At 44.0% G+C, this 24,749-nt stretch overlaps 1 protein-coding gene across 1 annotated transcript in view; it reads left to right on the top strand.

Moving 5' to 3' along the window:
• The first annotated feature begins 14,054 nt into the window (after window positions 1-14,054).
• The window catches only part of BCAR3 (BCAR3 adaptor protein, NSP family member), a 104,265-nt gene continuing 93,570 nt past the window's right edge, over window positions 14,055-24,749 (top strand). The window contains exons 1-2 of the mRNA XM_054592155.1: window positions 14,055-14,236; window positions 23,006-23,333. Of these exons, the coding sequence (XP_054448130.1) occupies window positions 23,017-23,333 (317 nt within the window). The 5' untranslated portion in view covers window positions 14,055-14,236; window positions 23,006-23,016. The remainder of the gene's footprint in view (window positions 14,237-23,005; window positions 23,334-24,749) is intronic.

The raw sequence follows: 24,749 nt of genomic DNA, 5'->3' as shown, positions 1-24,749 counted from the left end.
ATGGGATCTCAGAGGTCAGGGGAGTAGGGAGATTCCTGAAGGAGGAATTCATGACCAATGTGAAATGTGGCAGGAAGGTCAGTGACACAGAGAGCTGTAGAGCCTTTGGAGAATGAAAGAAGGAAGGAAAGAAAAAGAAAGAGAGAAAGAGAGAAAGGAAGGAAGGGAGGGAGGGAGGAAGGGAAAGAAAGAAAGAAGGAAAGAAAGAGAAAGAAAGAAAGAAAGAAAGAAAGAAAGAAAGAAAGAAAGAAAGAAAGAAAGAAAGAAAGAGAGAGAGAGGAGAGAAAGAAAGAAAGAAAGAAAGAAGAAAGAAAGAAAGAAAGAAAGAAAGAAAGAAAGAAAGAAAGAAAGAAAGAAAGAAAGAAAGAAAGAAAAGAAATCAGATGATAGATGATAAAGGGGAGTATAAAGTCAAGAAAGATGTTTTGGGTGAGGGAAACTTGAGCAGCTTAATAGGCTGAGCTAGAACCACCAACTGGGAGAGAGAGGTTCCAGACACAAGAGAAAGAGGGTGACTGATAGAGGGAGGAAGGGAATGGAATGGATGGAGTCAAATACATACCGGACGGTTTCATAGTGAACAGAGTGGGACCTGATCCTCTGCAGTTGGAGGGACAGGTGGAGCGGGTCACTGCAATTTCATGTCTATTGTAGGAAAAGAGTGGGAAGCTGAAATCATATGGCCTCATGGCCTCAACTTCTAGCTGAATGTGAGTTTAACCAACGTTGAAGATAATGGATTTGTGGTGGGGAGAGCCTGCAGGATTGGGGGGTTTCTCTGTTGATGTCAGATTCCACCTCCCCAGGTGTAGAAAAGAAAAAAGTGGATGAACTAATCTAAGGTCTGCCAAGTTAAGTAAAGCAGAAGGACATGCCTTCAAACTAGCAATAAACTAGCTCCTATGTTTAACGATGGTTCCAAATGTTCAGGGAAGAAAGAGAGAAGCTCAGGAGGAGCTACAGGCCAGGAAGATGGAGATGCGTGAAAGGACAGTGTTCAGGCGCCAGGGGCCAGGGAGTGAGAGTGTGGGTAGGTAAGGGACATGTAGGCAGGCAAGAACTCATACCATGTACTATGTCAGGGGAAACTGAGCTCCCTGGGGGGCCAGGGAACAGGCAGTGATGTGGAACACAGGTGCACATCGCTGGAGGTCAGAGATCAGTGAACTATGAGGCTGGAGCATTGAAGATGTTGTCACAGGATAGGGGCAGGTGGATCTGAGGACTGTAGCAAGCTCTGGGGTGAATTAGTGGTACCTGACTACAGAGGAGTCCAGGATTTCCTAAATGTGTTTGATTACAAGGTCATGTAGGATCTTGTTAAACACTGGGTTTTATGGTCTCCACCTGGCTCTTTGCAATCCAGACATATAGGAGAGGAGCCTGGGAATCTGTGTGGTCAAGATCACCAGGTGATTCTTGTGAAGGGATAAGCCTCCAAGTGGAGAAGGGCTTTAGAGAAGGAAGACGTCCTGAGGAGGGAGCAGGGCGAGTTGGGCCAATAAAGAGGAGAGCTGTGGAGGTGGAGAGAGGGGGAAGGGAAGGAGAAAGAGAGGGAGAGAAACATTGATGTGTGAAAGAAATGTTGATTGGCCACCCCTCATATCCACCACAATCACGGCCTGGGTTCACGGCCTGGGCCTGCAACCCAGGCATGTGTCCTGACCAGGAATCAAACCGGCAACCTTTCGCTTTGCAGGACAGTGCTCAACCAGCTGACCTTGCTGGTCAGGCTGAGGCCTCATGTTTTAGACAGCGAGCAAAGATTCCCTCAGAGAGCTCTACTGTGAAAGAATTGTAGCATACTCAACTTCTGTTATCCTGGGGAAAGACAATAACATGCCCTGGAACAAGTAAGTGTTGAATCATTTGTAGGCCTGGGTTTGGATCCTCTCTCCTCTGAGGAATGTCTCACCTATAAATAGTAGGGTGGTTGAAACTTGGATCGGCTCCTCTGCCACTCTTTCCTTTGACTGGCTTTCCTTTTCCTGTCCATCGTTCTATGCCCTCATTGTCTGGCTCTCATCCTGGTTGGTCCCAAGAGCAAATGGCTAGTACTTGTTGTCTCAGTTTCAAATGTAGAGGTGCTTTATCAAGTTACCTTATCTGTGTTTCGAAACAGAGACAGTAGAAAGCTAACAGGAAGGAGTTAGCACCATCCCCCAAACTTTATGCGCTTAGATAACCCTCCCAGGTTGTAGTGTTGGTGGCAGGGTCCTTTTTTTCACCCCTTGGTGATTCATGCAGCATGTGTCTGGATCCTGGAGCTGGCACCAGACGGACACCGAACTGAAGCTGACAGACACCAGTATGGTGCAATGTAGAGGCACCCAGGACACCCCGCCACCCTCTTCCCCACTCAGCTTAGTATGTGTCTCACCTAAATTCCATAAGGAGGCAAGTGAAGTTGAAGCAGCCGGGTATAGAGGGAGAGACCCTGGGCTTTAGAATCCCTGTCAGATCTGTATTCCAGTCCTCTGGTACTTTCTAGATACGTGGCCGTGGACTACTTAACTTACAGAAGCTTCAGTTTCTTCACCTATAAAGTAGGGCAAATAATACTACAAGGTACTGTCCTGAGGATGAACAGGCAAAGCAAACACAGTGCCAATAATAGGTGCTCCAGCAACAGACGGGCCGGTCACCGTTGGTCACTATAGGCAACCCTCCGCGCCAAGAGCCCAGAGCAAATGGCAGATGTGTGGTGAGGTGGCGGGGAGGGCAAGTGAGGGCAGTGAGGGCCCCTGGAGCTACTGGTGATTAGTTTCTGACTGAAATAGTTAACAAATGATCAGAGTCCATGTTTACAGAAGTGTCTTACCTGTCACTTATCTTACCTTTGTTACCAAAAATGGTGACAATATAATGCTATTTCTGTATAAAATATCTCATGGCCAGGGACCACCTGGTCTGCTGCTCCAGCACCTTGTATTTTGGGGGACACTCTCTGGGTGTTCGTTAACAGTATACTCGGAATTAAGAAACAGAAACCAACCTGGGGTGGTAAATACGATATACAGATGATATATTATTGAATTGTACACCTGGAACCTATATAATTTTATTAACCAATGTCAACCCAATAAATTCAATTTTTAAAAAAAGAATAACCAAAGGAAAAAAGAAAGAGATACCACAAGTCTAATCATCTGGAGCACAGTCTCCAAGAAAAAGCAGTGTGACATGACTCACTTCAGAAATCGAGAATTATTCATTAATTTCCTTCCATGGGGCGCGTTTGTCACTGCCCGCTCATGCTGGGAGGAAGAGCTCCTCTGACACCCTCAGGTTCATGAGTTCTGACGCAGAGAGGTCACGTGGGGAGCTCAAGGGGTTGGAACTTCCTGGAAACACTGACAACCAAGAGTCTGCCTCCCACTCTTGTTTTGATGGTCCTTCAGGCAGAAGGAGGTTAGGGCAGCACCTGGCTTTAGTCCCCTCAAGCCTAGAACAGGAAAAAGGAACTCCTTCCCCCAGGCTGGTGAGGGTGAGGACTGGCACTCCTCCTGCTGGGTGTTGCTGAGCCAGGGCGGGGCCTCTTGACCAAGTCACCTGGGAGGCTAGTTAAAATTTGGGTTCTGAGTCAGTCACTCTGGGGTGGAGCTGAGGTTTGGCATTTCTGACAAGCCCCCGACAAGTGGCAAGGCTGCCTCTCCCAGACCACTCCTGGGTAGGACAAGGAGCTCAGGATTCACAGTTCACACCTATGAACCTGTCAGCGTGGTTTCCTGCCGTGGAGGAAATTCAAATGCGCGTGGAGGCCCAGATTGTGTTTTCCCACCCACTGGAGACTCCCATCCACCTCCACCCTGTGCCTGAAACTCCCTTCAAAAGTCCAGTTCACAAATATCTATTGAATGCCAGACACTGTGTTAACCCATGAAGCTTGCTTCTTTTAAGTCATTGTGCTATTCCTTGCCATGCTCAAGCAATTTAAACCAAACTCTCCTGCTCACTTTGAGAAACAGGGCTCATGCTGAGAAGGGCTATAAATAGAAGAGCCAGGGAGTCCGGTCGAGGGGCCTTCACATCTTAACTGTGTGAACTTGGCTGGTTAATCTGTCTCCGTTTGTTCATCTGAGATATGGGCTTAATAACCTCCATCTCTTTGGATTGCTGATAGGGTTAATTGAGATGATGTGTGTAAAGCTCTTCCTCCAGTGCAGGCAGACTTAGCTATTATTCAAATTTAGGCTGTGTTTCCTCCCACAGAATCTTTGGTGCTCTGCCCTTCACTGCAGATACCTGTATCACCTCTAAGGGTGCATGACTATGTTTTGAATGCCTGGTATACTAGGTATTGTCAACAAGGTCACTCAGAGGAGTTTCCAAATGGTCCAAATGTGTGTGTGTGCATGCGTGCGTGTGCTAGGGAGGGAGGAACTGGCCAAACTGACTACCTCCCCCAGCCCTACAACTTGCTGTCCTAGCTGCTCTTGCGATGGGGGATTGAGATGTGTGGCAAGCACCTCATTATTGGTAATGCAGTAACACAGATTGCAAATAATTTATTTTCAAAGTAAACTGGCAGATGCAAGAGTCTCTATCATAATGCCACTTTCATGCATTTGCATTCCAAAGGGACACTTAAAATTTTATTATCTTTTCATCATGGCATCTTTCAAGCCTACAACAAAGTAGAGAGAAACCCCAGCTTTAAAAATTAGCCACAATTTAGCAATCTAAGGGGATTTGACCAAAAGGAAAAGGTGTGCGATCACAGCTCATGTCCTGGTCCCCACACCCCGGGCGCTCACGTGCAAGTGAGTCGTACAACATTCGTGTCTTACGGGAAAAATGGTTGAGAACTCTGGGTCTTGCCGGTCCATTTCTGATGTCATTTTCTATTTTCTTAGTCTAAGCCAATTCCTCCTTATTTCCAAGTCCGCCTTCTCCACTTACCCTTGAAGCACCAGATGCTACCAAGCAACCAATCAAGAAAACAGCCAGTTAATATCCTTCCATGTGGCGCGTTTGTCACTGCCTGGTCACACTGGGAGGAAGAGCTCCTCTGACACCCTCAAGTTCACGAGTTCTGACACAGAGAGGTCACATGGGGAGTTCACAGGGGTTGGAACTTCCGTACATTAGTTGGAACTTCCTATACATTAAAGGGCTGGTAATTTAATCTCAACAGATTAAACAGAAGAGGACAGTATGTTTGGTGCCCCCATTTCACAGCTGGTAAAACTGACCTACAAGTAAGACACTTGCTAAGAGTCACTCAGCTAATCAGGAAAACCTGGGATTCAAATGCAGGTGCACCCAATGCTAAAAGCAGTGCTATTTGTTTACTTATGCAATCTTTTTGAGATGCTATAACCTAGTGACTAAGAAGAGGATGAGGTCTGAGCCAGATGGCCTGGGTTCAAAGCTCAGCATGTTTACATATTATTGGGTGACCTGGGCAGGGACCACGTCCTCATCTATAAAAGAGGATAAGAATAGTGCTGTCTCACAGGATTAGTGTTGGAATTCAATGAGTTAATATACATAAAGTGCATAGTAAGCACTGTGCAAAATTGTGAAAGCAACTGGTGCTCCCTGGAAAAATTCAAACAGTTCAGAATAACATGAAGGGAAGAACAAAGTCCCCTCTTTCTCACCTGTCACTTTCGCCTCTCAAACAGTTTGATGGGAGGAAATTCTCTCAGGTGGCTTGTACATGTAGACACATAATCCCACACAAATATATGTTTGTTATTCTTACATTAATGGGGCAACTTGCCTTTTCCACTTAATAATATCTTTCTGTGTCAGTACCTTATTTTTACCAGCTGCATAGTGTGTGCTATAGCATAAATGTGCTCTCATCTCTAATCGTCACCCCTCTGCAGATAGTTTTTTAAGCTAAGAACAATGCTTCCCTAAATATCTTAGTGTGTACAGGTGAGTGTTTCCATGGGACAGATTTCTAGAAATGGAGTTGCGGGGCAAAGGCTGCGTTCAGAGCTAGTTTTCTATTTGGTCATCCTTAAGGGTTAACATTGTTTGTACCAAGGGGAAAAAAACCAGGCCTATAGAGAGAGATCAAAGGAATGAGCAGCTAAGGATGGAGGTTTACGTGATAAGATTTCTAGGAAGATTTTAAGATGGTACGTGACTCCTACCCACATCCCACATACCGTTCTTTTAGTCCAGTGATTTTTAACCTTTTCTACCTACATCTCACAAACCATTCTCTCAGACCAGTGATTGTCAACCTTTTTCATCTGGCACACATAAACTAATGGCTAAAATTCTACGGCCCACCAAAAAATATATTTTTTGCTGATATGATAAAAAATAGGTAAACTTAGATTCATTCATACCAGCCAGCTATTGTTGTGTTGGCTGTTGTCATTTTTTTATTTGACAACCTAAGGGAAAAGAAGCCAGTGCCCCTGATTAAATAGTCAGGTATTGCATGTTTTAAAAATTCTTAAGGGTACGTCATTGTAACTCTTGTGGCATGCTGGTTGAAAATTGCTGTCTTAGACTGTAGTCTACATGTCTGGAAAGCCAACTTTGATCTCAAAAGGTTGAATGAGTACATCCAAACAAGTTAGGCTTTCCAGTTAATCTGGCTCCTCCTGTGTAAGCGAGCTGGTAGGCTTCATGTTCCCTTCATTTCCCCCAACTATCCAGGCTCCTTCTTCTGCAGTAGAACAGTGCGGGGGTGGTTCACTGCCACCTGCCACTGGGGAAACCTGCAGCTCTAAACTGAACCCTTTCCTGTCATAACTCAAGATGGCAGCCAGTGGCCATTGTACTAGTTTTACATACACTTGTTTCCTTTCTCGTTATTGCCATAGTAAAGCACTTTTTCCCTAAAACTCCTCCCTCTCCTTTCTTTTCACCAGCATCAATGGTCTGTCCCCTGATATTTTTAAACTCTCCCCTCTGTGCATTCCCGCCATACAGGGGACCTCTGCTGTAGCCAGTCTTCCCCTCACCTCGTGTCTGTGCTGTGTTCTCCACAGGATGTACGTTCCTGATGACATAGGCACCTTCATATCCCCTTGGGCTGGCGACGCTTTCCATCTGGTAGGCCCTCAACGAATTTGTTTTTTAAGCGATATTTTTAATAATAAAATAATACATGCTTATTGAAAAAAAATAAAAAGAACTGTATAAATAAGGAGGTGAAAATATATGGAATTTCATAACTATGCAGAGACATTTTGCAGCATTTCCATCTAATTCTTGAACAATGCATATCTGGTCATCAGATTAAGGAAGTAACTGGAGGACAAGCGTCCAGGGTTTGGTGATAATAAAAGCAAGTCCTGAAACAGGTTGTTCAAATGTAGACATCAGGTTGAGGTGCACCTTGTGTAGAAAGTGAGCCCGTGTAGAATGCCATCTCTTTTTCACCCATTCATTCATTCATTCATTCAGTATGTATTTACTGAGGATGTACCCAGCTGTAGCCCTCCTACAATGACTTCTCTAGCTGATCTGATAGTGAGCTGGCAGCCATCACACAGATCTTTAGGAAGCTGGGTTGACTTCCCTGCTTGGTAGACCGGGGATTCCCATGACCAAGTCCATGGCTAGCTCTTCACAGGGCAGGCGCCTAGAAGGTAAGGCTCCGGAAAATTCTGCGCCATGGGCTGCTCTGGTCCATATCAGAGCTGCCAGCTCTTTGTATCAGTGTTTTATTACGTATTAACTTCAGGGAATTCTCAGTCTCTCTGTCTACCATTGTTCAGGTTCAGATTTTCTATTTGGTCTTCATTGACTATAGCTTAAACATCTGTTGTTCCTTACTTGTTACCATTTAGGTCTGGGCAACCTGGAATTTGAAAAGTTATTCTTCCTGAAAGTACATTTTGCCCAATGTCTGCCCCAGCTACCTGTTAACTAGTGATGTCACAGGGTGGGACTTAACAAGTTACTTTGTGGCGGGGGCGGGGGGCAGATCAACATGAGGCTGAGTGCTCCCTAACAAAGCCTCTTGCACTGCCCAGAAGTCATCAACTTCATATCACTGGTTCTGTCATGTCGTCCTTTTATATGTCCCTGTGGCTGAAGCAGCCCAGGGTTTTGCTGTTTAAACATTAATATGAACACTGGCTGTAGGCTTGAAGAGATTTAAATCCTAAAATTGTTTATAGCACAGCCCACATCCATGGAATTATATTTATTTAGCTCAAAGGGAGCTCCGAGATATAATACAGAGATTAAAGGACAAAGGATCTAAATGCCTGGAATTCATGCATGCATTCATTCATTCAATAAATATGTACTGACTGCCAAAAATGTTCCAGGCCCCAAACTAGGAACAACAACAAACAACAGAACAGACATGGATTTTAAAGTCTATGGAGCAACAGATATTAAACAGAAATAACAGATATAAATGTATAACTATAAACTGTGACAAATTTCAGGAAGGAAAGGAGGCTGTAAAGCACATATAATTGAAGTATGCGACCTGTTCTGGGTTTCAGAAAAGGTTTCCCAGAGACCAGGACTTTTAAGCTGGGATTGGTTATTTAATTTCGTGATGCCTCAGTCTTCTCATCTGTAAAATGGGGATATACCACCTTCTTAGACTCACAGAGACATTGTGGAAAGAGTAATCATATATATGAAAGGTTTTGAAGAATGCTTAGTGTACCTAAAAGAGCCTGTTGCTCTCCAGTTGGAGGCAGCTGCTCCCTGGCTTCTGTCTCTGTGATCAGCCATCAATAAGTGGCATTACTTAGACACTTAGACTGCAGGCCTTTGATCATTTTCCTTCACTCTGCCAGGCAGCTGGGGTAGCACAGACCTGGGTTTAGCCTTGGTTCTGCCACTTACATCTAGTGTGAATTTTGGTAAGTTCTGTAACTGCTAAAACTCACTTTTCTCATTTGTGAAGTGGGGACAATAACAATACCAGCTCATGACTCAAAACTTATAAAGCAGTTAGCATACGTATGTGGCTGGTCGTTACTCCTAAACCAGTTGTAGCTACTGTTATTGTCATTGTTATCATTGCTAATTATTAACTCTTGCCAATTAGTCCTTGGTAATAACCTGGTTATTTCCGTCCTTTCCTTCCTGCTGTTACCAGCTAGTCAAAGCCGTTGTCATGTGACAATTGCCATAGTCTAATCAGCGTCCTATGTTGGCTCTCACTTCTCTAGTTCATTCTACATGGCTTTCAGAATGAGCTTCCTAAAATAACCGTGCTTTGCCTATATCACTTCTTTTGTTTCATATTGTTGTAGGAAAAAATATTTGCAGCTCATACTATGAAGAGCTGAGCTTCCTAATATAGAAGGTCCTAGAAAATTGATATAAAAAGACCTACAGGTGGATAGAAAAAAATGGAAGTACAAATTCCCAAAAGGAAAAGCAAATAGCTACCAAACATGGAAAGATGAGCAGCCTCACTTAGTATAAGAGAAATGCAAATTAAAATTGCACTAACATTCATTTTACTCACCTGGTTGACAAAAAATCAAAAGTTTCATAATACATTCTAACCAAGATGTGGGGAAATAGGTATTTTCTTATGTTGCTGGGGAGCGTAAACTGGTATTGAATACAATCCCTACAGAAGGTAATTTGCCATTACATACCAAAAATATCAAAAGTATATATATATATACCCTTCAAATCAGCATTTTTACCTCTGGAAATTTATCTTACACATATACTTGCACACACCAATGATACATGAGCAAGATTATTCATTGCGGGATTGTTTGCAGTAGGAGAAGATTGAAAACAACCTAAATATCCATCAATAGAACACTGATTGAATAAATTATGGTACATCTCTTCAAAGGAGTGCCACGAATTTAATGAGAAAATCTCCAAGATATACTGTTAAGTGAAAAAAAAAAAGCTAGGAGTAGAATTGTAGGTATAATACGTTACTTTTGTGTAGAGGTGGGAGTAACACACATTCACTTAGAAACACTCTGCGAGGCATAAACAATGTTAACAGCAGTTGTTACCTGCAGTGAGAAGGGAATTGGGCAGATGGGAGACGGAGTTAAGAGCGGGACATTTCACTGTTATACAATCACATTTATATTTCAATTTGCAAACCAAGTGAATATTCCCGAATCAAAAGATTATTATTAAAATGTTCCCATTAAAATGTCCCATGGCTGGTGTGGCTCAGTTGGTTGGAGAGTTATTCGGAAAATCCGAAGGTCACAGGTTCCATTCCCAGTGAGGGTACATGCATGGGTTGCAGGTTCAGTCCTTGGTCAGGGAGTGTAAGGGAGGCAACTGATCTCTTTCTCTCTCTCTCTCTTCCCCACTTCCTCTCTTTCTGGAATCAGTAAACATATTTTAAGAAAGTACTCCTATTAATGTATTGAGCACCTACTATGTGCTAGTCACTGGGGATACAAATGTGAAAGTAGTTGTGGTATGGTGAAAAGACCATTGAACTTGAAGTTAAAATACCTGATTCTGACCTTGAAGTAAATACCTGACTCAAATTCTGACTCTGCTTCTTGCTAGCCATGGGTCTTGGCACATAGTAGGCATGCAACAAATATCTCTTGAATGAATTTATGGTTGAAGTTACTTAACCTTTCTGAGTCTATTTCCTCCCATGTAAATGGGCATAAAGATGCTTCTTTTAAAAAAAAAGATTTTAGTGATGTTCAATTATAGTTGTCCCCGTTTTCCCACCATTACCCTCCCTTGCCGTACCCATCCCCCACCTTCCACATTCAATCCTCTGTCCTTGCCCTGTAGTCTCCATGCATAGGTCCTTTATACATGTTCCTTGACTTGACCTTGCCCTTTCTACCTCCCCCCACCCCCGACAGCTTTACCCCCCCGCCCCCTTCCTCCTCTCCTCTGGTCACTGTCCATTTGTTCTTTATTTCCATGTCTCTGGCTCTATTTTGCTAGTTTGTTTGTTTTGTTGATTAGGTTCTTAACCTTTCTGAGTCTGTTTCCTCCCATTTAAATGGGTATAAAGATGCTTCTTATCACAGGGGTATTGTAAAGACAAATGATAGAATGCGTCATCAATTCCAGTAATAGTTAACAGTAACTATTATTATATATGCTAGGCACTTTCACATCCATTATTTCCTTGCCTGCTCACATTTATTCACCCACTCACTCATGAGGAAATGGAGGAAACAAGAGGAACAGTGACTTGCCCAAGGTTTTTCTGGGTGTGAGTTGTCTCCTGGTCTTTCTTTATTGCTGTCTCCCCATGATACACCATGCAGGAGAATCAGGGAACTTTGAAAATCAAAAACAACCAAAGTTTTACCACTGTTATCAGTGATACCCCAGACCAGCAGAAAGTCAGTAAGTGCATTTTTGACAATTCGGTTTAGAAATATACCAGCTGGTGTGTTAGACATTCACTGCACTACGCCCTTTGGGAAAATCCAACAAAAATAAAAGTTTGGGCTTCTAATGAGGTATGGAAGATAAAAACCAAGCTACAAAAATACTCATAAGGAAAATGTAGAAACTCATTCTTAAGGATGTAGCACTTAGAGTCTTGCAGACTTGCCAATAGCTCTTTCTCAAGGGGATGAAATGATATAAAATATACCCAACATGGCACAATTATAAAAATATTTTTATTGGAGTAAGACATACATGCAGATTGGTGCACAAGCCAATCTTTTAAAAAAAATAAAGGAGGGACAGTTAATTTTTATAAAATAAGACACTTCTATGTCACCGGCACCTGGATCAAGAAATAGAACATAGGCATACCTTGTTTGATTGCACTTCACAGATGTGACATTTTTTTACAAACTGAAGGCAAGGCCTTCCACCAGCAAAATGATTACAGCCCACTTTATTATGATACTCACTTTATTGCAGTGGTCTGGAACCAAACCCACATCTCCAAGGTACACCTACAGTACTAGCACCTAGAACCCCCTCTGGGTTCCCTTTCTATCACTACCCACCCCTCAAGATAATCACTATCTTCACTTTTAATATCATATAGATATGTACCCATTTGTGTCCACCCTCTTTCACTCAACAACATATTTGTGAGAGTTGTGCTTCTTGTTGAGTGTAGGTGTAGTTCATTCATTCTTATTACTGTATAGTATTCCACACAGTTTATTTATCTTCCATAGGTGGACATTTGGCTTGTTTCTTTTGAGCTGTAATAAAGAGAGAGTCTATAAATATTTTTGAACATGTCCTTTGGAGAATATGTGCACAAATCTCTATTGGCTACATATATCTAGGGATGGAATTGCTGCTTCAAAATCACAGGCTAATAATGTTAAACAGGTTGTACAAGGGTGGACCCAAAAAAACCTGGGAATTATCTTCTGGAGGGCAGGCCCCTTGTAGTACAGGCATCCCCCACTAGGTGAGTGTTCTAGGAACCCATCTGTATCAGTGTACCAGCTGGAATTGTTGTGAGAGGCTGCATTCAGCTTCAGTGTATTTTTCTGAAGACTCAACATGTTTGCCTGTGTCACGATGGGTGATTTATGAGCACACCTGCCTATGCTGACCACTCAGCAGTTTTTGACCAAAAACAGCATGATCCCTATCCCCCATCCTCTCTGTTCACCAGATCTCACCCCCAAAGGACTTTGTTTTGTTTCCCTAGATTAAAAAAGTCCTCAAAGGAAAGCATTTTGCTGATATGGAAGAGGTGAAACAAAAAAAGGCAGAAGCACTAAAAGGCATCAAAATCAAGGTGTTCAAAAACTGTTTTGAACAGTGGGGGGAAAAAGTCTAGATAGGTGTATTGCATGAAATGGAGAGTACTTTGAAGGTGACTAAAGTTGAACCATGTAAAAATAAATACACAATATTCTATAAATAAATTCTAGGGGGTTTTTTGGTCTCCCTCATATAAGTTCTCTAATTTTAGCCACTCTGGTGGGTGTGAAGTAAGGTCATATTGTAACTTCAGTTTGCATTTCTGGGATGATTAATAATTGAGAACTTTTTCATATGTCTGTTGACTTTTTTGAGAAATGCCTATTTATTTCCTCTAGAAAAATACCTGTTAAAATATTCTGCCTATTTTCCATTGCATTTTCTGTCTTGTTCTTGCTGATTTGTAAATGTTCTTTATATATTCTGCGTATAAGTCCTTTTTTGGACAATGATCTTTTCTCTTTCTGTGGCTTTCCTTTTCACTGATGGGGTCTTTCGATGAGCAGACATTTTAAACCACAATGTTATTCAACGATCAGTTTTTTTCCTTTATAGGTAGTGCTATATGTGTTTAAAAAGTCTTTGCCTACCTCAAGGTCATGAAGATATTTTTTGATATTTACTTTGGATAGTTTTATTGTTTCATCTTTTATATGTAGATTGGAAATCCATCTGGAATTGGTTTTTTGGTATGGTGTGAGGTAGGGGGTCAAAGTTCTTTGTTCTCCAAGTGGGTGTTCAATTGATGGAGCAACACTTACTGAAAAGGTAAACTATCTTATCCCAATGCATCACAACAGCATCTCTGACATAAATCAAGGACCACATAATGTAGATCTGTTTCTGAATTCTCTATTATATTGGCCAGTTCATATATCCGTGTTCTTGTCGCCAATTACTATTCCTGTAGCTTTATAATAGATATTGATATCTGATACGACAGTTCTCTAGTTGGCTCTAATTTTTCATCCACCAAGCTATCTAGTACCGAAGGGGCCACTTTTACCTCCCACTTTGCTTTCAATATATCCAGGCGGGTATGATGGATTTGCGTGTCCTCATGGCTTGGTTATTTATGGTTACCTGGATTTTTATCCCATCAAAGGCCTTTAAACTAAAAGCTAGCCAGGTGTCTGCAGTCGAACAAAGCAGATCTGCTGGGTAATTAAATAACGTGGGGAAGGGTGGGGGGAGTGAATTAGGTGGGTTGCCTCACAAGAGGGGTATAGTGAGGAAGTGGTCTATCTATATTTGAGGACTGTCTTCTCGGAGAAATACTAGGAAAGCTAAACTCTAAAATCCGGGCGGAGACGAGTAAGGAGAGGTCACCACACTTAAACTTCGCAGGGGTTCGGCCAGGAGGCTGCCAAGCGGATCTGCTCGCGGGGGTGGGGCCGCCAAGCCTCGAATCACCAGTTGAGGGCTCGCGCGCGCGCCGCCCGCTCAGAGCCGCGCCTGCAGCTGCTGGGGCCAGAGCTGAAGACAGAGCGCTGAGCGCAAAGGCGAAGCGGGCTTCTCGGCGGGCGCGCCCCGCAGACCATGAGCCGCCCTTGCTCCGGGAGCAGCCGTGGCGCGGGGTCCGCTGTGCGAAACCTCTGAACCCCTGACGGATACGCGGGCGCCAATCGGAGAGGTGAGTCTACGCTGGCGTCCCTCAGGGGTGCTGCTCCTCCCGGGGTGCCTCAGCTTCTCCCTCCCAAGGAGGACGGGCTGGGAAGTTGGTTGGAGAAAGTTTAAGCTACCGGGAAAATAGAGCCAGCTCTCCCACTTCGTCCCCCAGTCTACCAGCTGAGTTGGTGTTTGGGGTCTGGAGTGGCTGAAGCGCGATGGGACTTGCGCCTTCGTGGGCCTCTGAACCACTGGGGTTCCCCAAACGTGGCCCGCGACAGGAGGCGCCCACCGACTTGTTGGTGAGCATCTCTGCCCTTTGCCCTTGGCATCTTCCCCGGCACTGGTCTCTCCTAAACCCCTGCCCTTCCAGGCTGCTCGGCCAGCCGCCCCTCCGGTCCGGTCTCTCTCTGCCCTGAAGCCAGAGGGAGTCAGGGGGCGCGGGGGGACAGGGGGCTTCGCTGGGAGGCCTGGGCTTGAATGAGGCGAGTTTCTCCGCTAATCTCTTGGAAAGTTTGCAAAGAAAACGAAGGAGCCTGCCGTGTAACTGTTGACAACATCTCCCTCCCTCGCTCCCTTTGTTGGGGAAGAATGAATAGTCGGTTGTGTCGCTCTGTCTGCATCGGAGAGGAGAGGGGAGGGGAGGTGAAGGCAGGGAAGGGAGGCTCGGAAGGAGACTCCTATCTCAGGCCCTCTTTCCTTGCCGGCTGAGGCTGCCACCCCTTTAACAAGTTTCATCAGGTGTAGACGCTCATCCGGGAGAGATCGGGTGAGCTCAGAAGCAGCTGGAGAGGCAAGGTAGCGTGCGGCGTGCGGCGTGCTCCGTGGGGATGGCGGAGGGTCGTGGCTGGGGTTTCAGTGGTGGAATATTCTGTTTTTGATGTTAACTCGCTTGAAGCAAGGTGCAAAGGGAAAGACCTGTTGCCTAACTTCATTACTGCTTTTACGTAAAAAAGTCATTAGCTAAGATAGAAAATGAGCCAGGCATTCAGGAGATTCGTTTAAACCTTGACTCTTATCTTCCAAGGCTACGCAGATCTCTCCAAAGAAAATACTTTGGCGGAGGGAAGGTCAGTTTGAGAGCCGATAATCTCCCTGCGTGTTGCCAAGAACTGGGGCCGGATCCGGGAACGGGGGAGGCCTTGGTGCTGGAGGGCGGGGCTCAGCCGAGCGGTCCGGTCCGAAGTGGGAAGGGCCTGCCCAATAGATAATAGGGAAGCCACAGACCAAGGGGTTGTGTTCGGGTGTGCAAGGGGGCGTATGGAATATAATGTAAACAGCTTGCCCTGCCAAGGGCTCCCTCACCCCCCACTGCAGGTTTCTCCAAACTGCTGCTAAGGCTGATATTTCCAGGATGACTAACCAAGATCTCAATCTCTCCCTATTCATATAGAAAAGACTGCTTGTCCAATGGATGCTATTCTTAAGAACCTTATCATGTAAATCCCGTGCTTTGGGTGCTTGAAATACAATCCATGGAAGAATTATCCATACTTCAATCCTTTGGCTAGACTTCATTGAGTTTATTTCAAAAATAAAGGGATACTCCTAATTTTTAAACCTCAGCAAATCTTCATTTTAAGTGGATAAACCGATTTCATATGTGCGGTTGTTGATCTCTCCCTGTCTGACTCTGAAGAGAAGATATAAAAGTATATATCTGAATTGCAAATTCTCTGCCAAGGTCACAATAGGGTAGCTAAGGCACTTACATTTCCAGAGTTTAAAATATAGAAAGTTCTTAAAGCACACTTCAGGTGATCACCTGTGAGAATGACTTGAAAATATCTCCTGTCAAAAGTAAAATAGAAAAACCCAAGTAAGTGAACTGCCTGTCTCTGCGTTGACTTCCATGTGATCATGAATTTCTTTGACACATCTTGGTAAACTATTCACAAGCATTTCAAAGTACAGCCACAGAGTCTGGAAGGCAACACATGGGTTGGGAGCTTGTCAGGCTTGCTCTTGTCCCTGCTGAGATTTCAGTTCTTTGAACATTCACATGGATCTCATTTTCATATCAAGATATAGAGTCTTTGACCTTTGCACAGTCATGCACCACTTAACAGGGATGCATTCTGGGAAATGCGTTGTTACGTGATCTCATCATCGTGGGAATATCATCTAATGGGCTTACACAAACCTATATGGTATAGTCTACTCTACACCTTGGCTATATGGTATAGCCTATTGCTCATAAACAATAAACCTGTTACTCTACTGAATACTGTAGGCAACTGTAACATAATAGTAAGTATTTGTATATCTAAACTTATCTAAACACAGGAAAGGTACAGTAAAAATACAGTATAAAAGATAAAAAATGGTACACCTGTGTAGGGTACTTACCATGAATGGAGCCTGCAGGACTGGAAGTTGCTCTAGCAGAGTCAGTGAGTGAATGGTGAGTGAATGTGAAGGCCTCGGACATTACCGTACACTGCTATAGACTTTAAAAACCCTGTACACTTAGGCTACACTAAATTTATAAAACGTGAGATTAAAGCAAGCATAAGAGGAAATGATATAATCAAGAGATGGAGTAAACACAAGATGTTAACTGCGGCTGGTGTTAACATGGCACACAGTTTTACAGCAAATTTTTTTTTATAAGTAGAAAGAGTGCACTCTAAAATTATAGCACATGATTGTATGTGCTATACTGTTATTTGACTGACAGCACAGTGGGTTTGTTTACACCAGCATCACCACAGACATGTGAGTAACATGTTGCATTACAACTGTTACATCACTATGCAGTAGGAATTTTTAGATCCATTATGATCTTATGGGAACACTGTCGTGTATGTGGTCTGTTGTTGACTGAAATGCCATTATACAGTGCATGACTGTAAATGTTTCAAGATCTGGTGTTAGACTGAGTCAGGACACTATGTCTGTTTACCTGCACAGTGGAGAGGAGCAAAGCCTGGTGGCCAGAGTCTCACCTGGGCTTTCCTTTTAAAGACCGTGTACATGCCTGCTTGGTTTGCCTGCGTGTGTGTGCCTACATCCTACTTGGTTTGGTATGTTTACATCTGTTGCTTTAGGTTAAAACATTTCCCTCCTCATCCTTCCTGGCCATTCTTCCCCAGAATCAGTGACTTCGTTCGTGAACTCTCCTTGTAATAGGGATACAATGACAAGCAAGACAGACATAGTCCCTTACTCTGCTTAGAGGAGACCTGCTATTTATTGAGTACTTGCTGTATGTCAGGGCTTTCCATACACAATCACATTTACTTTTCCCAAAAATCCCATGAAAGAGGTATTGTTAATCCATTTTTACAAATAAGAAACTGTCAGGTTGAGTAACTCATCCCAGGCCACACCACTGGTAAGTAAATGGCAGAGTGGGAATTTGATCCTCCAAGTGTCTGACTCCAAAGCAAGCCTAGGTTCAGGGTCAGACCATGTTTGATTTTTAAAAATCAAATCGCACATAGGGAGTACATGGTGACTACAATGTCACGACGGAAACATCTCCAGGTGGAGAAAACATGGAGCCAGAGACTGGAGACTTGAATTTAGTCTCCACGGTGCTCTTCCAACCACATGCTCCCAACTCAAGGCCTTCGATTTGCAGATTCCCCGGCCTGGAACTCCATTCTGATCTTCTCCTGATTGGTTCCTTCTCTCTCTCTTTTTTCCCCCACCCCAGGTCTCATGTTATCATTTCCTCTTCAGAGAGGCCTTCCCAGACCACCCTAACCTAAAATAGCGATCCATCCCCAGCCTATATATTCTATCATTTCATCCTGTTTTGTGTTCTTTAGTGCCTTTGTGACTGGGATATAACCGAGTTTGCTTTCTCGTCTGTGTTGGTTGGACTCCCCCATCATAGTGTAGGCCCTGGAAGAGCGGGACCTTGTCTGGTTTATTGTAGCTTCAGCCCTGGTGCATTGTAAACCTTCGGAGAATATATATTGGATGAATGAAAAAATATATATTTTCTTATTTGGAAAAGAGAAAAGGCTTGATTCTCTGAGATCCCATCTACGTATAACACACTTATACTTTACCTAGTGGTCAGATGTGGTAAGTGGCTTCTCTGTTGAAATGGAAAGTCCTTACCTTGAATCTAGATTCAAACTACACCCATGCACTTCCATCCCTTGGATTTCCCCCTGGGTGCTGGAGTCCAGAAAAATTAAAAGTGCTGTAAATATAAAACTCAAATAGGAAATAGAGCAACCCAAAGACTGCAGATGAGCCCCTTCCCCTGTAGTTTTCCCTGCCCTTCTTTTAGTTTGTTTTATTTTTGAAGTTATATGTCTGGGCTGGGCCCATGTTCCCCACCGTTGGACCAATTCAAGCTTGACACAGGGCCCAGGGTTGAGCCAGCCTTTCCGAGTGACTAGACACAGGACAAGGCTGTATATTAATGGAGAAGAGTTCCAGTTTAGGGGCAGAGAGTTGTAAAGTGAGCCTAGCCCATGTATTTTTAATCTGCCTGCAGCTGAGAACTCTCTGGGAACTTCTGCTTGGATGATCTCCCTCTGGTTGTTAACCTCTGCTTCACAGCCTTCAGGTCAGCATCCCTACCTCAGGGAGCCTTTCCAGGTGCACTAGACCCTGGTCCCCATTTCATGTGTCCCCATAGCTCTGGGAATCCCCAACAATGGTCATTACTTACTGTCTATTTCCTCCATAGAGTAGTAACCTCATGAAGATAGTTGTTTGACACTCCCAACAGCCGGCACAGTGCTTGCCACATAGGAGACCCTCCTTAAACGGGTGCTGAATAGAAGAAGGTATGAATGCTTCTGTTGACTGAACGATACTTCCTATGGTCATTCTGTTCTGTTACCCAAGTACGCAAATCTGAGTATAAGTTGCTTTTTACCAAAGAAACTCACTTATCCAGTGGTTGTCAACCCTGCCTCTACTTTGGACAACACCAAGGAACGTGTAAAAGCCTGCTTGCTGCCAGGGTCCTTCCCACTGAGGCTGAGATACAGAGAGAGAGAGAGAGAAAAACAGACAGACAGACATTCTATGAGTGGTTTGCTGTTCCACTTATTCATGCATTCACTGGTTGGTTTCTGTATGTGCCCTGACCTAGGGTGGAACCCACAACCTCGGTGAACCTGGAAGATGCTCTAACCAACTGAGCTACCCAACCAGGGCTGGGTGTTGGGATTTTAAAAGATTTCTAGAGACTTCTTAATATGCAGCTAGGTTAAGAACCACCACTTTAAATTTTCAGAACTCATTCCTTGCTTTGGTCCTTATGGGCTTGAAGCAGCCATGGTGAGAGAGGGTAGGGATATAATTCATGGATATTGTATGGTTCCTGACAGTTTAAGAGCTACTTTCACATCTGTTATCACATCTGATAATAACAAGCTAAGGGATCTACTCTCTGGTTTAAATATTCCCTTTATGTTGATGACTCTTAAAAATCTTCATCCTATGCTGGCTCCTAATTGCACATGCCAGTATCTAACCTCCTAGACCAAACTTTCCCACTGGCACCTCACACGGAACAATTCCAATGGTGAGCTTGTTACCCACCTGCCTGCAGGGGTCCCCTTCTTACACCGCTTGGTGCATTACAGCATTGCACCGTTGTCCCATGGCTGCGGCCTCTGTCCTTCCAGCTGGAAGCCTCATGCTCCTGCCTCCTCACTCTGTCCCTCCTTTCCCTTCCCCTGGCCACTGCCCCAGGTCAAGTTCTTCATTGTTTCTTGCTGGGTTGCTGCTGTCAGCCAGACTGACCTCTCTGTCTCCCTCCCCTCCCCTCCCAAATTACCAGAGTTCCCTACCTGGGCACAGACTGGAATCCGTCTCTCCCTTTCAGACCTACCCAAGCACATACAGCCAAGTTCAGACACCTTGACATAGCCTTTAAGACTTCCTAATCTGGTCCTCAGAAGATGGTTCTTGACCTCTCCACTTTAGCCACACCACAGGACTTGCAGCTTCCTGAGCCTGTATCTGCATTTGTTCTATTATGTGATCCTTTTCATTCTGAGCTGTCTTCTTTGCAACAGAGAGAGTGGTCTGTGTGTAATGGGGGTGCAGGGTTTGAGGGCAGACTGTGGAGCCAAGGGCTATCCTCTTACCAGCCTTGGAGAAGGCCAGTGCATCGGTCTTGGCTAGGCTGCTGTGTTATCCAGGGCACTTCCTGCCTTTATGCATCTGCTGATACAGCATCCTCTTGGAGGGTTTTTTCTTCCAGTTTTATACCTTTCAAAATCCTTCATCTCTAGTGAGGCCTTCTCTGAGATCCTCCTTGAATCTTTTCATCAAAATTAATTGTTTTTCATATGATTTCACTCCAATGTGGGATATAAAACAGAAAGCAGCAAATGAACCAACAATACAAACAAGAAAAACCTCATAGACACAGTATGGTGGTTACCAGAGAGAAGGGCGGGCAGGGGAATAGCAAAGGGTAAAGGGGGTCAAATATACAGTGATAGCAGAAGATCTGACTTTGGATGGTAAGTACACAATGTAATATACAGATGATGTATCATAGAAATGTACACTTGAAGCCTGTATAATTTTATTAACCAATGTCACTCCAATAAATTTAATGAAAAAACTGTTATTCCCTCCAGCATGTTAAGGGCCCCTGTTGATGGTCCCTACATTATTCTCTCTCAGAAATGCATAGTCAGGGATTAGGACTCTTTGTTTCTCTGAGTGTCTTAAAAGGAGTAGGCACTTAAATGTTGGTCGAATTGAAAGTAAAAAGGGCAGGTGTTAATATCCCTCTATAGTCAAGAATACACAGATATGTGGGACATTCTAGAACACTTTGGCTGAATCTTGAAACCTAGGTAGATCGTGGATAGGCAGAGAGGAAACAGGCTGCTGAAAACCCTGGAGCCAGGGTAACTTTCGCCTGTCATACTAGCTTGGAAATAGAGTTGATCACAATGTGGCCCTTTGCACACAAAGAGCTTCCGTGGAGTGCTCTGGGCCTCCTCACAAGGTTCTTTGAAATGATCCAGACCTGTCTATGGAGGAAGAAGGTGCTGATTAGCTGAGACAGGTGACAGTTCACAGCTGGGTGTATGTGGGTGTGTGTAGAGTGAAGGAATCCTAGTCAGCTCACGTCACTGGTGGTCAGGAAGGGAGAGCTAGGGAGTTTGGTTTCTTTTTTAATAATGATGATTAATGTTGAGCAAGTGCTGACAGTGTGCCAGGTACTGGTCAGAGCTGGGAGGGGCCCACACCGGAAGGGCCCTCACCATTCTATTGTTCTGCACCCGCCGTGAGCCAGGCCTTCTGTGTGGTCCCAGTTAGACATGGAGCAGACAAGCCCCAGAATCACCACGTTTGGCAAAGAACTGAGGACAGTGTTAGGATCGTATATGTTGAGTGAGGGGTCTCCTTCCACCCAGCCCCCAGCACTTGCGTGTTTCTCTCTGTTGTGTGCGGAAGCAGTGGATCCTGCGTGTTTTTCTTGTCAATTGTTTTCTTTGCACACTCTGCTGTCTTTATCCTAGCTCTTCCTGTTGCACTATGAGACTCTGGAGGGCTGTGTTCTTCTTGGCTACCTTCAGGCCGTGTCCCAAATCCCCAAATCCTTTGTGGAACTGAGTCTGCAGTTGTTCTATTACATGATCCTTTTCATTCCGAGCTGTCTTCTTTGCAACAGAAAGAGTGGTCTGTGCGGAATGGGGGTGCAGGGTTTGAGGGCAGACTGTGGAGCCAATGGCTGTCCTCTTACCAGCCTTGGAGAAGGCCAGTGCATCAGGCTTGGCTAGGCTGCTGTGTTGTCCAGACCAGTCTGATACCATGACTAGTGGCACATGTTCTGGATGCTTATGTCTCCAGAGACTAGGCCAAATTTTTTCCCCTCAAATCTTAGCCTTAAAAATGTCATATAATTGGGCTTTGGTCAAAACCAGAGTTTGTTTTGCGGGTGTTGGTTGGAGGTGCTGAGTCTCTCAGGTGGACATTTTTACTAGTGGTCAAAGCTGGACACAGTTGTTGTGGCTGCCTTTGTACATAACGTCAGGTGCCATTTTCCTTTTCTTTCCGCGCCCCCCTTTTTTCTTTTCTCTCTTCCCTTCCCACTCTTCCCTGACTGTTAGATACCCAGGCACAGTGCTTAACCCCGCTTGTGGCAGGCAGGTTCCTGACCCCTCCGGAAACAGTATACATGGCGCCTCCACCTTAGTGGCTTCCCTCTGCAGCTGAGCCCACTGATGTATGGAGGAGTGGCCCACCTCCTGACCCCTGACCTTGGCCTGTCTTCATTAATTAGAGCACACTGATTTATTAATAAGCACCAGGTCACTGACAGAACACTTGCCCTGTTGCTCTGAGTATAGCGCAACAGAGGGGCTGGTCTGGCACTGAAGGAGTTCTAGCAGCTAAGGAATTCCAGTAATCGCTGCCTGTTCTTATCATGTACAGGGTAGTAGAAAAATGTGAGCTAATTATCTAACACACTTATAATATTTTCTCTAATGCACTTGTTACTGAAACCTTGAGTCCTTCCTCAATAACCTTTACTGTTAGTCATGCTTTTCCATCAGCTTCAGACACCTGAAATAATAAAACAGCTCATGTGCCTCTGAAGTGTGCTTGCCCTTTTCCATGGGCAGATCTGCTGGCAACCCTGGGGAATTCCTCCGTAATATCAAAAAAAAGGAGACGCATAAACTTCCTGTTTGTATTAAATTTCACTAGTGATGCCATTCAATGTTTGTCTTTTAGCACCATGAACATTTTCTTTTGTAATGTGTATTTCCATTTCTTTCTGTAAGTAGGAAGTCAGTTCTTGTGATTTTCTTAGATTTATGCCTTCACTCTTTTCATTCCCCTTTAGAGTTGAGAATCATGGCTGCGGGAAAATTTGCAAGCTTTCCCAGAAACACATCAGTGAATCACCAGTTCCCCCTGGCCTCGTCCATGGACCTTCTGAGCAGCAAGTCACCTCTCGTCGAACATCGCACAGATGCCTATCAAGACGTGTCTATACACGGCACCCTTCCACGGAAGAAGAAAGGCCCTCCACCCATACGGTCCTGTGATAACTTCAGTCACATGGGTACCCTTCCTCATTCCAAATCTGCACGGCAGAACTCACCTCTGACCCAGGACGTCATCCAGGAGCACCCGCTGCCAGACTGGAAAGGTGAAACCTTCACCTTCAGGTAACTTCTTTAATTTCATGAGGGAGGATGACAAGTCTTAAACAGCATTTTTAAAAAGTCATTTTATTACAGGAAACGTCAAACATGTGCACAGTAGAGCAGACAGTTAATTAACTTTCATGGACCCATATCCATGGACCCAGCTTCCACAGTTTTCAATTCATGGCCAGTTCTGCTTTGTCTGTTTTTCCACCCACTTTCCTTCCTCAGGTATTATTTTAAAGCAAATCTCAGAACTCATTTTATTTTATCTGTAAATATTTTGGTATATGTCTTTCAAAGATAAGGACTGTTTAAAAAAATATACAACTATAATACAAAAAACTATAACACCTAAAAAAATGAATCATTAAAAAATATCTAATATCGGAGAGTATATTCAAAGCCAACTTTTTTTTTAAAAAAAGATTTATTTATTTATTTTTAGAGAGAGGGGAATTGAGGGAGAGAGAGAGAAACATCAATGTGTAGTTGCCTCTTGAGCACCCCCTACTGGGGGCCTGGCCTGCAATCCAGGCATGTACCCTGACTGGGAATTGAACCTGCACTCTGGGTCGCAGGCTGGTGCCCAATCCATTGAGCTATACGAGCCAGGGCTCAAAGCCAACTTTCTATATTATGAAGTATCTCAAAAAGAAGCACAAGGTTTTTGTTGTTGTTGTTGTTCTTTTTTTTTTTATTCATCAAAATATCAGATTCTGAACTACATCCATGCAATCTAAAGAGATGCCAGGATGTCTATAAATTAGAACCTGTATCTCCTTGGATTTAGTTGTAACATGAATTAAAATGTTGTGTGGACTCATCATCAGGTCACATTCAGAATACAGCAAAGCTGATTTCTCCTTTCCACCAGGGACCTGGGTAAAGAAGCCTTATGGTTTGTAAAGGCTTCCTTTCTGTGTTTGTAATGGGCCTGGCTGTGATTGGTTGCTGCTTATTAGCGCTGGCTTAGAAACTGCACTCCTTTTCCTGCTGGGGAAGACCATCAACCTGCGATGCAGTCAGGCAAAGATCGGGGTGGTTTCTTCTGTTGCATCTCTTCGTGTCTTTTTGTCCAGTCCTGTAGCAAAGAAGCCCACTTTGATCCCAGCTCCCGTATTTGTTCAATATTTATATATCGAGCACCTACATTAGAACACACTGATTTAATAAGTACCAGTGTGTCACCTGGAAGATTCTGCCCAGCTCCTGTGGGTACCTAACTGAAGGGCTGGTCCAACATTGAAGATATTCTAGCAGTCAAAACATTTCGGTAATCTGCTTGTGCCTTTTCACAGGGTGGAGAAATATGTGAACTAACAGGATAGCTATGGAACATCTGAAACAGTGTCCTCCTGGAGCTGTTATTCTAGTGAAAGACCCAGATAATAAACACAACTAAATAAACTAGACAATTGCAGATTACAGTAAGTG

The sequence above is a fragment of the Pteronotus mesoamericanus genome, unplaced genomic scaffold (assembly GCF_021234165.1).
Source record: "Pteronotus mesoamericanus isolate MK-2021 breed Mesoamerican mustached bat unplaced genomic scaffold, CSHL_Meso_final scaffold_31, whole genome shotgun sequence".
NCBI classification, from domain to species: Eukaryota; Metazoa; Chordata; class Mammalia; order Chiroptera; family Mormoopidae; genus Pteronotus; species Pteronotus mesoamericanus.
The sequence above is the reverse complement of the archived record's forward strand: the minus strand, read 5'-3'. Positions and strand labels throughout refer to the sequence as shown.